Below are 16571 nucleotides of genomic sequence, written 5' to 3'. Positions count from 1 at the left end.
CAAGGGAGGGTCCAGTGTGGTGCTGAGGCCTGGGGTCACCCCACAGGGGTTGGCGCAGGTCAGGAGAAGCAGCAGCGGGCGCCAGCATACCTTGGGGGCCCCAGGCTGAATGGAGGTGATGCAGGCGGGGTCGATGAGGGGCTTGGGCCGGCGGGCCGACTCCTCGATCAGGCTCTGCCACTGGCGGGGCAGCCCAGTGAACTTCTGCTCATGCTGGTCGAAGCCCGTGTGCACGCGGTGCTCGAAGTTAGACGGCGCCGAGATCTCGACCCGCTTCTTCTTCTTCCCGAACATGGCTCCAGGCTCTCTGCGTGGAGAGTGCAGAGTGGGGCCCCGGTTGGCAGCCTGAGGAAGGGCGCGGCTCGCCAGGACCTGCTGCTTCTCCTCCATCCCTCCCTGGTCTCCCCACGCCCCCACCCTTTCCACAGACCGCACCCCATCTGCAGCCCGAGGGACCCTGTGAACACTCCAGTCAGGCCCCTGGCTCAGAGCCCACTGGCGGCCCCACCCCACTCAGGTAAAAAGGTGAGCACTCCCAGTGGGCTTCTCTGCTCTCAGCTCTTCCTCTGGCTCACGGTGGCTTCTGACCTCAGGGCCTCCTGCCGTGGCAGCTCCCTCTGTGGGGACTGACGCCTGACTCCTGCCTGCTTCAGGTGGCAGTCGCTGGTGGCTCCTCTCCTGAACATACCCTAGGCCCCCTGTCCTTCCACCCCATCTCGCAGCACGTCTAACTTCTGGAAACTGCGCTGCTCAGTCTTATGTTTGGGCTTCCCTAGTGGCTCAGATGGTTAAGAATCCGCCTGTGATGCAGGAGACCTGGGTTCGATCCCTGGGTCAGGCAGATGCCCTGGAGAAGGGAACGGCCACCTGCCCCAGTGTACCTGCCTGGAGAATCCCACGAACAGAGGAGCCTGGCCGGCTACAGTCCATGGGGTCACAAAGAATCGAACTCGACTGAGCGACTCACACACACACAGCCAGTCTTGTGTTTACATTTCAGCGTTTACAACTCCCATCGCGACTCCCGGTGCCACAGGCCCGGTCTCATCTGCCGCCCCCCGTCCCAGCCCCCACCCAACACACAGGATGAGCTCTGTGACTGGTGCCTAAGGCCTGCCACCTCTGTGCCTGCTTTCTCACCCTGGACTGTGGGCTAGAAACAGCACGTACCTCTGGTTACTTGTTCAACACATGGTTACCAAGCCCCTGTCCGATGCGTGACTCCTAGGCAGCCTCACTAATATACCCCCACTTTACAGATGAGGAGACTGAGGTTTAGAGGAGGAGGCAAGTTCCTCACAGAGTGGGGCAAGACCCACTTCATGAAGGATCCTAAAAGACTAAACTGCCCGTCTTTAGGGCCCGTGGTTCCCAGGCCGGTCCTCACAACAGTCCTGGCACAGCAGTGGTAAATGCTCAGTACAACAGTCCTGGCGCAGCAGTGGTAAACGCTCAGTGAAAGTGAAGGTCGCTCAGTCCAACTCTTCGTGACCCCTTGGACTGGAGCCCGCCACGCTCCTCTGTCCACGGAATTCTCCAGGCAAGAATACTGGAGTGGGTACCCACGCCCTTCTCCAGGGGGTCTTCCCGAACCTATGAAAGCTGAATTTAAAAACCAAAGGGGCTGAAGGGGACATGCGGAATGGTGGTGTCCCACAGAGGGGGCCGGAGACATGAAGAGCAGGGAAACCAGATGGCCAGAGTGCAAATCTCTCTGTGCCACCTACTGTGACCCTGGGCAAGTGACTTAGCCTGTCTGTGCCTCGGCTTGACCCCCATGGGGCGGCTGCCGGGAGGATTAATGAGTTAATTAATGAGCAGGGCTCGGTGCGGGGCATGGAGGGAGGGCCCAGTTGGCCTTTGCTCTTCTGATGCCGAGGATGACTCCCAGCTGTGTCAGGGGCCCAGGTGCTGCACCCCCCAGAACCCCGGTCCCACACATATGCCCCTGGAGCCCCACAGACCTGCTTTGTTGCTGGCTCTGCTAGAAGTGCCCTTGGGCGGGTGATGTCTCCTCTTGGGGCTTTGGGTTACTCATCTGTAAAGTGGGAAGAAAACATCCTTTGCTTACTCATCCATCCAGCCATCAGTAACTCACTCCTTTGAGGCCAGCCTTGTGCTGGTCCGTGTGAGGGACAGAGTGGTGACCCAGACAGCCTCTGAAGGCCCAGGATGGTCGGGGCTGGGGTCACAGAGTACCAGACCCAGCCTGCAGGGACGGCAGGGTAGGGATACTGGAGGCTTCCCAGAAAAGGGCTTGTGTGAACTGAGACTCGAAGGACGAGGGGAAGTGCACTGGGTGGGGATTTCGATCTGGCTCAGGCTGGCTCTTCAGCACCTGGCACAGTGCCCGGCATGGGGTCGGCCCCAGCACAGTGAGTCTCGTGACCCAGTGAGGACGCTCGTGAGCGGATCCACGATGCGGCCTGGCAGCCCCTGGTTGTCCTCCCGGCTCCTTTCCCGGGAGCAGGGCGTGAGGGCGGAAAGGCCGCCATCCCCAGCCCAGAGGTGGGGCCATCGGTGGGCAGCCATCCAGGAGAACCGGTTTGGCAGCAGGAGCCCAGTGGGAGGCGGGTGGGGACCCAAGCAGCCAACCTGTCTCAACTGGCCTGGGCCTCCTGGCCAGCAGGTGGCCAGAGCCAGGGCTCTGCCAGGGAAACAGACCTGGCCAGGGTCGGGGGCCCTCTGCCCCAGCCTCTTCTCTACCCCCACCAAGCCAGGAGCCCCTTCAGTGCGGCTCCCCCATTCCAGCCCCCAGAACACTGTGCATTCCACCCTCCCAGGCCTCAGGGACCCTGACCAATCCCGTTCTCCCTCCAGGCTTCTCTGCCCTCGCCTCCCTTGCAGCTCCAGCTCCTCTACTAGTCCCTACACCCCGACTCTCCCCCATCTGCCCAGACGTGCGCCCCCCTCACCCGCCCGCCCTGGTCCCACTGCCTCCTGTCTGCCCAGATTTGCCCCCATCTGGCTTCAGGCCCAGCCTCACTCCTCACCTTGGCCTCTCTCACTCTGCCTGCCCATCCCCACCCCCCAGCCCGTGGCCTGCGGGCCCCAAGTCAGCTCTGAGCCCTCTGCAGGACAGGATTAGCCGCATGACCCCTCACTAAACCCGGGAGAGGGAGGAGCTTAGGATCCAAACGGGGTGGGCAGGAGGCAGCTTGCTAGAGGGGGCAGCCAACCCAGGATGCCCACCCGCGAGCCCCCAGGCCCCCCAGCCCCCGCCCCCTGCGGATGGGGAGAGAGGGGCACACCTCCGGATATTTGCCTGGGGCCACCCCTTCCCTCTGGGCGCTGCACAGAGGGCAGGACAAACAGAGGAACTGGCCGTGTTTATAGTGGCCAGGCGGGAGCCCCACCCCGGGCAGCTCTGAGCACCGCGGGCTCCCCTGACCCCTCCAGCAGTCCCCAAGCACCTGACTTTACTGGAGCCACAGAGGGGAGGGAGAGGAGCTGCCACATGTGAAGGGAGGGGCCTGGCCAGGAGCAGCGGGGTGTCAAGGAGTGGGCGCTGGGTTCCCAGGCACCCCCAGAACTCAGGAGTCAGACAGCACAGGGCCCAGAGGCCGGCTCTGCTGCGAGGCTGAGCCAGCCCACGGGGGAAGCACGCTGCGTGGCCCTGGGCCAGCAGCTCTATGCCTCATTTTCCTCTTCTGTTAGAGGAGAACTGAGATAGTACCTGTTTCCAGGAGTTCTTGCAAGCAGTCACAGAGAACCCAGCGCGATGGCCTGGCCCCAGGGCCGGTGCACACAACAAGGGAGCGGGCGGTAGACATCGGTCACCCTGACAGTAACAGCGGTCCCGCCGGCCCCTCTGCTAAGCACTCGACCCACAGTCTGCACGCCTGACCCCGGAGGAAGGGGCCAACTTGGGCCTTGTGTTACAGACAAGGAGAATGAGGCACAGAGAGGGCACACACAGCTTGGGAAGCAGAGTGGACTCAAGACACCAGGCTGGCCTAACCCGAGTCCGGGCCCCGCCAGTTCTCGGAATGATAGCAGCCACATCCTCGGAGACACGAGTGTGCCCGGGCCTGCTCTGTGTCTAATCGCATTCCACCCTTGCCCCTAACCTGTGAGACAGGCATGGCCATCATCCCCAATTCACAGGTGGGAAGACTGAGGCCCAGCGAGGGGAACCCTAGGATTTGAACCCAGGCAGTTGGAGACTTGCCTGTCCTGTGGTTGTGCTTCCGTGTCATCATCGTCATCAACTCCCAGGCTGTCCCTGGTCTCTGCCCCTTCCTCCCTCCTTCCCCTTCCTCTGTCCACCCAGACACTGCGTTTTCTCTCCTGCCCTGACCCGTCCTGGCGGAGAGGGTCCCTCCTCCTCCGACCTGCCCAGGCCCCAGTGGTAGGTGGGAGGCGGTATAAAGTGGGGACCCACCGCCGCCACCCTCCACCCCCCAGGGCTCCTCCCTCGCCTATTCCACAGGCCTTCAGCACGTCCGTCTGCAGCGAGAAAGCAGTCCAAGAGCCAGTGCCAGCCACCAAACGTGGTTTACTGCGGCTCAGCCCCAGGACTCGCACCACCACCTCTACCACCATGGGGGACCCTGAGCCTGCACAGATGCCGATGCTGAGCTCACTGCCTCCCAGGACTTCCGTGGAGTGGCTGACCTCACTCCCATCGTGCAGATGCGGAAACTGAGGCTCACAAAGGTGAAACCTCTTGCTACGATCACCAAGCAGAGGTGGGCATGGAAGACAGTTGCTCCACTGCAGAGTCAACATCCTTAAACTCTGCCCCATGGCCCCCTTGCCCCTGCACGATCGGCCGGTCGGCTCTCCTCCCACAGGCCCCCTTGCCCCCTCTGGCCCAGCCACCTGGCCTCTTCACTGTTCTTCACACCCTGGACATGCCCCGATTCAGGGCCTTTGTTCTTGCAGTTGGGCCCCCACCAACTCTCTTCTCACTGATCTCCACATAGCTCCCTCCCTCTCTCTCTGTCTCTGCCCAAGTCTATGCATGAATGTCCCTGTTCCCGTCCTCACACCTTCAGCGCCCTCCCTGCTTTATCTTTCCCCTCTGCACTCACCAAGTAACTCTGTGTGTGTGGGTGAGCCTTTGGTGTCTGCTCCTACGAGAATGTCAGTTCCTCCAGGGGAGCAGGGCCTGACCTCTGTCGAGCTCCCCACTGCCTATGACCCCAGTGCCTACGACGCAGCGTGGCAGGCACTCGAACATCTGGTGAATGAATACATTCACCTGAACCTGCTCAGTGGCGCCCCTGCTCAGACACCTCAGGTTTTGCCCAGGGTCTCTCTCTGGCAGAGAAAGGCCTGGAACCCAGAGGCGGAGGGTGAAGCTGTGACCCCAGCGACGTGGAACACGGGAGGGCAGGGCGCAGCCTGCAGCCACCGACGTGGGCAGAGAAGCATCTGAAGCTCACTGTTTGTTCCCCAACGCAGACACCTATTGATCCTACTCTAAAATGTTTATTTCAATTAAAAAAAAAAAAAAAACTTGTGAATGATTTCACATGTGGGATGTGAAGGTTTTGCACCTGTCCAAGCAAAACCTTCCCATTTTCCAGTCACCCCCTGCACTCACAAGGCTCTGCCCGCTGACCTTCCGTGAGAAAAAAATGGCACCACGCTGTGGCTCCCCGCACCAAGGAAACGAATGCCCATGGAGGAGCCAGGTCCGCGAGTGTGACCGCGTGCTCGGGAGTGCGTTGTGTACACGTGTGTGTGTGCGCGCAGACTTCTTTCCTCCTGCCCTGCCTGCAGCCCCGAATAAAACTGCCCCCACCCAACAGGGCAATGGAGGGTGCTGACTCGGCCAGGGTCCTGGGGCCCGAGTGGAGGACACAGCAGGGGCCACGGCCGCCCTTTCCTAGTCACTGAAGTGAAACTAGAGCAGGAAGCGGGCAACGGAGACGCGCTCACCGGCCCCCTCACCCTTCTGCCATCATCTGCACCCACTGTCTCCAAAGGCCCCCTGGCTGCCTGCCTCCCTGCGCTGTGCTCTGACGCTGGACAGGGGTCTGGCTCACCTTGGCAGCCCTGGCAGACTCTCACGGCCCCCCTGAAACTCCAGACCATTCCCCTCACACCTCTGCTCAGCTCTTGCTGCCCATCCACATGCCCGCCCCCCCATTCTCCTCCTGCCTAGTCCTTGCAGGGAATCCTCAGGTACTGTCCCCAGACGCCGCCTCAAGCTTTGGGACTGACAAGTGCCCAAGCTCTCTCCTTGGCAGACACCTGCTCTCCCCACAAAGGGCCCATCACACCCACCCACCATCTATTCCATCATCCTTGTCGGGTGAGAGCTGAGCTCTGCCAAGCCCGGGGCAGGGCCCACAGCAGAGGCCAGGAGAGCCAGGGATGTCCCTGCCCTTGCCAAGCTCACATTCGAGGGGAAAGGAGAGACAGTTCACAGCAGATACACCAGACAGCCAGCTAGTGAGTCAGATGGTGAGTGCTGAGAAGAAAAAGAGCAGGGATCAGCTGGGTGTGGAGGCTGAGGGGACGTGGGGATCTTCAGTGAAGCGGTCAGGGAGGGCCTCGAAGAGGAGGTCACACTAGAGCAGGGTGGGGAGAGGAGTGGGTGCCTGGGGGAGGAGGACCCTGGCCGCGAGAACAGCCAGCACAAAGGCCTGGGGCTGCAGAGTGCTTGAGGGCCAAAAAACAGAGCGGAGGCCGAGTGGCCGGGGCGGGGCGGGGGGCACAGGGAGGACTCGGCTCTTACCTGCGTGAGATGGAGCCGCAGGAAGGCTGTGAGCAGGGCAGGAGCAGGGAGGCCCGGAGGCGGAGGATGCGAGAGGCCAGCAGGAAGAGGGTGGACGGGACACGTGGGGCCTGTGGAGGCGGGAGCAATGGGTAGGCTCTGGGTGTGCTGGACAGGTCGAGAAGGCTGGAGGCTTTGGTCTGGTCTTGCCCATGGCTGCATCCCCCCAGAGCCTGGCACCCGGTCCGTTCTCTCCCGGCCCTTAGCATCACCTAACATGTTACATGGTCACGATCCTGTCAGTTGTCTCCCAGCTAAGTCGGTGGCTCGGCGTGGGCAGGAATCGTGTTCCGGCTCTTATAGCTGGGTCCCAGTAACAGGGTTCTGCCCTGTGTGGTTACTGGGTGGGTGAAGGGGACACACGGGTTTCAGTGCTGACTCTGACCATGCTAAACCCTCTGGGTGGTTCCTGGGTGTGCGGGTGGAGAGGCCTCTCCTCTCCTGTTTCCCAAACTAGGAAACTGAGGCCCAGAGACAGGAAGTCCCTGCCAGGGCTGCCCAGCACCGGGGCACAAAAGTGTCCACTCTGCCCCCTGGAGAAGACCTGTCACTGCCCCCTTAGCCTCCTGCCTCCCAGCAACCCTGGCTCCTGCCAAAGCTTCTGCTCCAGATGCAGGACCTAGAGGTTTATGGGGCGAGAACACGCACAAGAAACAACTCAGCCTCTGATGACCAGGACCGAGATCAGAAAGGCCGCATGGTTAGGAGGGAATCTGAAGAAAACAAAACCCTCCACCGAGATGAGACTCCCCGCTGGGACTGAGCAGGGCCCCGCCCGCCCCGGGGCCACACCTCCTCCCCACACTTCACCCTTGCCACAAGAGCCCCTCCTTTCCAGGCCTAGACACGCGGAGCCTGCTCCAGCCTCAGGGCCTCGGTACCCACTGCTCCCACGGCCCACAGCCGCGCGGCTCACCCTTCCTCGATCATCAGGTCTTAGTGCAAACACATTGCCTGACCCCCTGACAAAATTTGCACCCAGCTTTATACTTCTCCGTGGCATTTATTACCATCTTGCATTTTATATACCGGTTGATCCTAGGTCCTGCCTCCCACCCCTGCCCCCAGGAGGGGAGCGGTGGCTCCCCAAGAACAGGGGCCTTTGTCTGTCTTGTTCTTGCTGCACCCCTGGCAGCTAGAGCGGGCCTGGCGCACAGCAGGCACCGGTAATAGCTGTGCTGTGACTGAGTGATGCCACTGCCGCGGTGATGAGGCTGGACTCCAGGAGGAGCAGGGCAGAGGGTTAGACAGGAGTCCCCAAGCCCTGTTCACACTGCCTGGAAGTCTGACCTTGACGCCTGCAAAGGAACTGCGCTTCCTTAGAGTCTGGCTATTTAGCAAATAACCTGGCGTTTGTTCCGAACACAAGAGGTGCCCGGCTGTAAGCCCACTTCCCCAGGCCCTGCCACCATGCAGCCTAGGCAGGCAATTTGAGCAGGTGGCAGTAAATCTCGGCCAGAGGCACATCACACAGAGGGTACGCCGCCAGAGACCGTGAGTCCCCACGATGGGTGAAACCCCACAGAGAGACACATATCCGGGGCCACCCTGGCCTGGGGGAGCAGGGCCTGGAGCTGGCCGTGCAGGGAGCAAGGGGCAGCCTGCTCTCCGTGTTCCGGCCACACCGCAGGCCTCTGCCCACAAGGACTCCAAGGGCAGCTGGTGAGGAAGAGTGGACACCCAGGCTTGTGGCTCCTCTACCACCGTCAAGCCGTGGGCCGGGAGATTGTGACTCTGGGCCTCTATGTCCTTGTCTGCAAACTGGGGGGTCATGATGGTTCCTCTCTCCCCAGGGGATGTTTGAATGATGGAAAGAGGTGACCTGGCAAAGTGTTCAGAGCAGTGCCTGGCGCCAAGTGGGTCCTCACCGCTACAGGCTGACTGCGGTTATTAGCGCTGCTATTGTTTCCGCGCGAATAAAGGAACAGATGAAGGAAAGAGGGTCCCCAGAGCAGGGTTCCCAGAGCAGGGTCGCCCGAGCAGGGCCCCCTGAGCAGGGCCCCCCGAGCAGGGTCCCCGGAGCAGGGCCCCCCGAGCAGGGTCCCCATAGCAGACGTGCCAGTCCTCCTGTCGCTGTTAAGACGCTCCCTCTCCAGGGCTGGGATGGGGCAGCACAGTGGGCCCCCTTTATGTTCCGAGGGCCGGTCTGCCTCTCCCGCTAGACTGTGTCCCCCTGGAGGACGGCCCTGGGGCCATCTCCGCCACCCTGCCCAGCACAGGTCTGGGCACAGCTCAGAGAATGTGGCTGGATGAAGACACGGTGCTCCGAGCCCCCCGGGAGGCCAGGTGGCTCCTGTGGCAGCCCCAGGCTTGGCCCCCTGCCACCCGCCCCCCGGCCAGGCTCCACAGGGCACAGACACAAAGGGCACACTGTTGGAGTCCCTCAGCCCCCCGGGGAGGGGAATAGATGCCATAACAAACCTGAGAGTGTGGGCGAACCCCCGGAGACTGGGGAAACCAGATTGAGACTTCATTCATTCCTCCCCTGAGGTGGGGCAGGAAGGAGGGGGGGCGGGAGGCAGAAAAGAGGCTCCAGAGGCCTCCCCGGCCCCCTAACCTAAGGGCTTCCGCCCTCCCACACAGACGCACGTGCACACCCCCAAGATACAGAGCACACAAGGTCGCGCCACAGTGCACAGAAGCTGACACAGACACGCAGCACGGGCGTCCAGCCACACATCCCCAGACCACAGGAACACACCCTCTGGTCACACGGCAAAGCCCCTGAAACGGGACAGTGGGAGCCTGGGCGCAGGAAGGGCCAGCCCGCCCTGAGCCTCAGCTCCTGCCTCGGGAACTCGGGCCCAACAAGTGGCCGGAGCCGACTGCGTGGCGTCAGTGGGAGAAGGTAGGCAGCAGTCTTAAGAGGGGCCTTGCTCAGAGGAAGCCCTGGGAACAGAGGGTCACAACACTGGGGACCCACGGTCGGGACCCCAGGAAGTTAAGGACCCAGAAGCCCTTCCACAAACAGTGTAAAGAGCCATTCCAAAGATGCAAGGGCTCCGGAGAGACCTGGAGACACATACAAGGATCCTGGGGGAAGCCGACGACACAAAGATAGACTTCAGCCGCCACCTACAAACACACTCACACACACGCATGCACACACACAATCCCAGACACTCCGTGACGGCTGGACTCACCTAGGAAGGCAGACCCCAAAACCCCATCCACCTAGGAGCCCTCCTGATACAGAAGGAGACCATGGGATCCACACACAGTGGGTAATGAGACCTACCACAGACCCAGGCATACACACCACCAAGTCTGTGGTCACCCAGTGACCCCTCAGAACCACCTCCATGCAAACCAGACCCCAAGAACACGCTCCCACAGAGACGCTCGGGGGAGGGGTATGTGTGGAGGGGGAACCTGTGCTGAGGCCTGGGCTAAGTCCCAGCAGACAGACACCTGCCATCTCCGCCTGAAACACACATGAGACCCCGCCCCTGGCCCAGAGAAAGGTGTGGCCCCTCGCATGCGCTCAGGTGGCTGCCCTCCCCCACACCCAGGCGGCCCGCCCCCTCCTCCTCGAGGCCGGGCCAGCTCACCTCCACCATCCTTGGCCCTCCCTCAGGCCTGGGCTGCCCGCAGTGGGGCAGGCCAGCAGACAGGGGGCTCCCAGCTGAAACGGAGCAGGGAGCCGGGATCGAGGGGTTCCCCTGGCCCACCGAGGAGAGCTGGCTGGCCTCTGTGCCCCAGCTGCCCTGGCAGCGGCTGGCAACTCGGCCCTGCCCTGGCAGGAGTTGAGCTTTGGCTGTGGCTCCAACCCCCGGGAGGGGTAGGGGGAGGGCGGGGCGGAGGGAGGCGGGGCTGAGCCTGGAAAGCCTGGGCCACGTGGCCCACAGCTGTCCCCGTGGAGGGGAGGGGACCCAACCACTGCCCCTGCGTAGGCAGGGTCAGTCTCCCACCACATACGCATGCCCCCATCTCAAGCCCAGGCCAGGTGAGGTGCCAGGGGAGCAGTGGCTACACAGCCCGGGGCTGCGCGTCTGAGAGGGGCTGCCGGGCCAGTTAGGTGTGAAACAGTGGCCAGGGCTGCGGTGCGGGACAGGGCACCGCAGCATAAGCAGCCTCTCTGATGGGGAGGGTGGCGGGAGATCTGGGGCTTGCTGCGTCCCCTGGCACCCAGGCTGCGATTCTAGCAGGAACTTCAGAGGGCACAGTGACCGGGGCGCTCCTGCTCCGACGCCCTTGCCCATCAAAATGAACTTGAGACTTGCAGGCTCGCCAGGGGAGATCATGGTGAACCGCCCCCTCACTGCCATATTTAGGTGTGAGGGGGGCTGGAAGGCCATGACGGCAATGGGGAGAAAGGTGGAGAGGGCCGGGACTTCTGTGTGCCATGCTGGCTGGCTGGCCAGGGTGTAATTAACCCTTCTGAAAATGAGTGGCCTGACTTTCCGGAGAACCTCCTCTGGGCTGGGGCATGCTCTCAGCATGCATGAAGTCCTTTAGCTTACCACTGCCCTAAATGGGCAGGTACTTTATCAGGCCATTTTATCACGTGGACCAGGAGGCCTGACTGGCCTGGAAACCCCATCTACCCCTTCGGTCCACCACCTGCTCACTAAGCCAGGGGCTTCCAGCTGAGCCTGGGGCCGCTGCAGGGCAGGTCTCAGGGCCCCCTCCCCAGGGCCCAGGCTACCCCCTCCCCCGGCAGCATGAAGTACCTGTCAGGCAGCCACCCAGACAGGAGCCAAATGGGGCGGGTCCCCAAACCGGACCGGCTGGTTTGGGCTCTGGTGAGGGAGGCGGTCAGGACTGGGTAGGTCTGACCAGCCAAGGAAACTAGGTCCCACGGGGAAGGGACAGGGGAGGGCGGGGGAAGGAGGGAGCACCCCTCCTCCAAAAGGAAGTCTCACTGGAGACAAGGGGTCCTCCTGGGGACTGGCCTCAGGGGCAAGGAGATGTCCATTCAAGAACCTCTCACAGGGACTTCCCTGGTGGCCCAGTGGTTAAGACTCCATGCTCCCAGTGCAGGGGGACACTGGTTCAATTCCCGGTCAGGGAACTAGAGACTGCATGTCGAAACTAAGAGCCTGCATGCCACAACCAAACACCTGGAACAGCTAAAGGGGGAGAAAAAGGATCTCTCACGCCAGAACAGAACTGCATAATGGAAGTTTTAAAACATGCTCCCAGAGAGAGACTAAACTAACGAACCCCCATCACTCAGATTCTCAACTATAAGTTCTGCCATACTTAGGCTTCCTCTCTCCCCTCCGTTTCTTCCCCTTCTCTCTGTCTCAGTCTCTGTCTCTTTATAACATGGAACATAGTTCAAAAGTCAGTGGCCCCGAAGGGGAAACACTGGCAGGTCGGCGCCCTCCTGCTTTGCCCCAGCTCGGCCGTGGAGTCACCTCTACTAGAGATTCTGTTGTTTTCTGAGAGCCTATGCATACCTGTGTGAGCGTGTGTGTGTGTGCACACATGCATGTGCACACAGATGCTTTTGCACTTAAAAAACAATCATAAATGGCTGCACACCACACACTCAACTGCACTTTGCTTTTCTCAAGACCGTTCCTGGCTCGTCTGCGCCGCGGGCACCAGGAGGCGTTTGGCAGCGTCCAGTGGAGGTGAAGACACGCTGGGGACCTGGCGCGCTCTCCCGGATCCACCCCCAGGGACACACACAGGGAGGTGCACACGGCACAGTCTGAATCGGCGAGACTGGAAACAACACCAACGCTCGCCCACAGCAGGTGGATAATGAACTGTGTGATCCACTAGCCCCACACGAGAGTACACAACGGCGAGAACGAGCGACCCACAGCCATGTGTGGACGGACATCAAACATGATATTAAACAGAAGCAGCGAAACAAAACCCATCACATCCTAGGACTTTGTTCAGAAACAGTTCAAAACCAGGTAAAATGAAATATGCTCCTTAGGGATGCACACAGAGGGGGCAAAACCAAAGAGAAAAGGGAGGGAGCAACTGCCTCAAAAGTCAGGGAAGGGGCTGCCTCCAGGGGCGGGGGCAGGGGCTGGCACCATCTGTTACTTCAACTGGAGGAAGTGGTTACGTGGGTCTTCCCCTTAAAGTCATTGGTCATACTGTACATTTCTACTTTATGCGCTTTCCACATGTAGGCTAATTGTGATTTTAAATGAAAAAAAATAGATATGTCTAATGATCTTACCAGGCTTCCATCTGTGCAAAGCACAGCCCCGCTGCTTTAGCAGCTGCGTGGAAGGGCCACGATGCCTTGAGCCAGTCCCCACGGGGCCAGGTCAGTGGCTTCCAGTCATTTGCTCTTACACATGGTGCGGCAGTGAGAACCGTGGGCAGAAGTCACCTCACAGGTGTGCCAGCATGTCTGTGGGCCAAGTGCCTACCAGGAGGACTGCCAGGCAAAGCACAGCACCGCCAGGCTGCCACTCTCAGCCCTTCCCTTGGCCTCAGGCCCAGGGTGTTCTCACACCCTCCCACCTTCCCCACTCAGACAGGTGAAGTCTGGCCCCTCTTGGCCTTGTTTTCATTCGCCTTTTGGTGCTTAGTAATTGCCGGCTTCCCAGATGGCGCAGCACCTGGGAAGAACCTGCCTGCCAACGCAGGAGACTCGGGTTCAATCCCTGAGTCGGGAAGATCCCCTGGAGAAGGCAATGGCAACCCACTCCAGTATTCTTGCCAGGGATATCCCATGGACAGAGGAGCCTGGTGGGTTCACGCTGTCACAGAGTCAGACACAACTTAGCGACTGAGCACACAGGCACTTAGTAACTGTGCATCCTTTTAAATTTGTAAAAGTCACCAGAACTCCTTTTCTGCTAACAGTCTCTTCAAAGCCTTTACCTCCTACATGCCGCATGACATAGACAAAAATGAAAAAGAAAAAAAGGTTGATTTTGGGACTTCCCTGGTAGTCCAGTGGTTAAGACTCCACACTTCCACTACAGGGGGTTCAAGCCCTGGCTGGGGAACTAAATTTCCACATGCCACACAGCGTGGCCAAAAAAAAAAAAAGCCTTTGTTTTTCTGTGAGGGTCAAGACCTTTGTAAACCCACCCCAGCTCTTCCCACCTCTCCAGCCTCGTCTCCCCACCACCACCCCATTCAGGGGGTTCCATCTTGCATTCGTGTATTTTGTCAACAGAAGCAGAACACGTGCCCACCATGTGCCGTCCAGGCTGGGGCAGTGGTGCAGCATGGTCCCGGCCCCCGGGGCTTATAGTCCAGGACCACCCAGTGAAATGTGACATTCCAGCTGAGAAGGGTGGCTGGAGGGATGAGAGCACAGCGGAGCCGGGCTGGACCAGGCCACCAGGGGAGTCAGGGGAGCCAAGGCAAGTTCTGAGGATGGCCTGCATCTGGAAGACATAACTCTGGCTGCACGTCTGAGGACGGGATGAAGGGGGCCTGAGTGGATGTGGGGACAGGTGACGAGACCGAAGCACTGCTCCGGGCAAATGGTGAAGGTGGCCACGGCCTGGCATGGAGGGAGGGCCCCAGACCAGAGGTGTGTCTGCCCACAACGTGCAACTCCTGTCAGATGGGGGCCGAGGGCAAGGCAGGCGCCAAGGGTGACTCTGAAAGTCGGTAAGTCACACTGCCATCTTTCACACAAGGGTGCGCCAGAGGGGCTCCAAAAATGCCAGGCCCCAGAACTACTCAATTGTGAAAGAGATGAAAAAAGCCCGAAGACTCACTTTCCCCGATAGTAAGGCCTGGGGTACAACCACAGTAATCAAGACAGTGGGGAAAAACACAGAGGTCAGTGAATGGAACAGAGAATCCAGACAAAGACCCAAACAAATACACCCAGCTGGGTTTTAAAACACTGATTTTTTTTTTCACTGTGGTAAAATGCACCTTGTCTGTTCTTCAGTTGCTATGTTGTGTCTGACTCTGTGACCCCATGGACTACAGCACGCCAGGCTTTCCTGCCCTTCACTACTCCCCAGAGCTTGCTCAAACTCATGTCTGTTGACTTGGTGATGCCATCCAACCAGCTCATCCTCTGTCACTCCCCTTTCCTCCTGCCTTCAATCTTTTCCAGCATGACCATCTTTTCCGATGAGTCGGCTCTTCGAATCAGGTGGCCAAAGTATTGGAGCTTCAGCTTCAGCATCAGTCCTTCCAAAGAATATTCAGGACTGATTTCCTTTAGGATGGACTGGTTTGATCTCCTTGCAGTCCAAGGGACTCTCAAGAACCTTCTCCAGCACCACAATTTGAAAGCATCAATTCTTCAATGGTCCAACTCTCACATCTATACACGACTATTGGTTAAACAATAGCTTTGACTATATGGACCTTTCTTTCCAAGGAGCAAACGTCTTCTAATTTCATGGCTGCAGTCATTGTCCGCAGTGATTCTGGAGCCCAAGAAAATAAAATCTATCACTGTTTCCACTTTTCCCCATCTATTTGCCATGAAGTGATGGACCAGATGCCATGATTTTAGTTTTTTGAATGCTGAGTTTTAAGCCAGCTTTTTCACGCTCCTCTTTCACCCTTATCAAGAGGCTCTTAAGTTCCTCTTCGCTTTCTGCCATTAGAGTGGTATCATCTGCATATCTGAGCCTGTTGATATTTCTCCCAGCAATCTTGATTTCAGCTTGTGATTCATCCAGTCTGGCATTTTGCATGATGTTATATATAAGTTAAACAAGCAGGATAACAATAAACAGCCTTGTCGTACTTCTTTTTCAATTTTGAACCAGTCCATTGTTCCATGTCCAGTTCTAACTGCTGCTTCTTGACCCGCATACAGGTTTCTCAGGAGACAAGTAAGGTGGTCTGGTATTTCTATCTCTTTAAGAATTTTCCAATTTGTTGTGATCCACACAGTCAAAGGCTTTAGCACAGTCATTGAAGCAGAAGTAGATGTTTTTCTGCAATTCCCTTGCTTTCTCTATGATCCAAGGGCTCCCTGGTGGCTTAGACAGTAAAAAATCCACCCACAATGTGGGAGACCTGGGTTGGATCCCTGGGTTGGGAAGATCCCATGGAGGAGGGCATGGCAACCCACTCAAGTATTCTTGCCTGAAGAATCCCCATGGACAGAGGAGCCTGGCGGGCTACAGTCCATGGGGTCACAAAGAGTTGGACATGACTGAGCGACTAAGCACATACATACTTTATGATCCAATGGATGTTGGCAATTTGATTTCTGGTTCCTCTGCCTTTTCTAAACCCAGCTCATACATCTGGAATTTCTCAGTTCACACACTGCTGAAGCCTAGCTTGAAGGATTTTGAGCACTACCTTGCTAGCATGTGAAATGAGCACAATTGTATGGTAGTTGAAACATTCTTTGGCATTGCCCCTCCTTGGGACTGGACTGAAAACTGACCTTTTCCAATCTTGTGGCCACCACTGAGTTTTCCAAATTTGCTGACATATTGAGTGCAGCACTTTAACAGCATCATCTTTCAGGATTTGAAATAGCTCAGCTGGAATTCCATAACCTCCACTAGCTTTGTTTGTAGTAGTACTTACTATAAGGTCCACCTGACTTCACACTTCTAGGATGTCTGGCTCTGGTAAGTGACTATCATGGTTATCCAGGTCATTAAGATCTTTCTTGTATAGTTCTTCTGTGTATTCTTGCCACCTCTTCTTAATATCTTCTGCTTCTGTTAGGTCCATACTGTTTCTGTCCTTTATTGTGCCCATCTTTCCCAGAAATGCTCCCTTGGTATCTCTAATTTTTTTTAAGAGATCTCTAGTTTTTCCCATTGTATTGTTTTCCTCTATTTCTTTGCACTGATCACTGAGAAGGCTTTCTTATCTCTCCTTGCTGTTCTCTGGAACTCAGCATTCAGGTGGGTATGCTGCTAAGTCGCTTCAGTCGTGTCCGACTCTGTGCGACCCCATAGACGGCAGC

General features: G+C 58.4%; 1 protein-coding gene and 1 long non-coding RNA gene across 15 annotated transcripts in view; one reads left to right on the top strand and one right to left on the bottom strand.

Annotated features, from left to right (window-relative positions):
• The window catches only part of PAK4 (p21 (RAC1) activated kinase 4), a 47678-nt gene that overhangs the window by 9270 nt on the left and 21837 nt on the right, over nucleotides 1–16571 (bottom strand). For 3 of the 14 annotated variants that reach the window (XM_086352423.1, XM_086352421.1, XM_086352424.1), the window contains 3 exons: nucleotides 6692–6801; nucleotides 1965–2038; nucleotides 91–307 (listed from right to left, as the gene is read on the bottom strand). In XM_086352423.1, the coding sequence (XP_086208549.1) occupies nucleotides 91–294 (204 nt within the window). In that variant the 5' untranslated portion in view covers nucleotides 295–307; nucleotides 1965–2038; nucleotides 6692–6801. Of the gene's footprint in view, nucleotides 1–90; nucleotides 346–1170; nucleotides 1603–1964; nucleotides 2039–6691; nucleotides 6802–10281; nucleotides 10510–16571 lie in introns of those variants that run through there. The other 11 variants (XM_086352427.1, XM_086352420.1, XM_086352429.1 and 8 more) reach the window with 9 other exon arrangements.
• LOC147353808 (uncharacterized) lies at nucleotides 10551–15386 on the top strand. Its single transcript, XR_015145960.1, has 3 exons — nucleotides 10551–10676; nucleotides 12253–12606; nucleotides 13836–15386. It is a non-coding gene; the product is annotated as an uncharacterized LOC147353808 (long non-coding RNA).

The sequence above is a fragment of the Bos grunniens genome, chromosome 18 (assembly GCF_055505025.1).
Source record: "Bos grunniens cultivar Pamir isolate PY7600 chromosome 18, Bosgru_T2T1.0, whole genome shotgun sequence".
NCBI lineage: Eukaryota > Metazoa > Chordata > Mammalia > Artiodactyla > Bovidae > Bos > Bos grunniens.
This window is presented reverse-complemented; position numbering and strand designations above follow the sequence as displayed.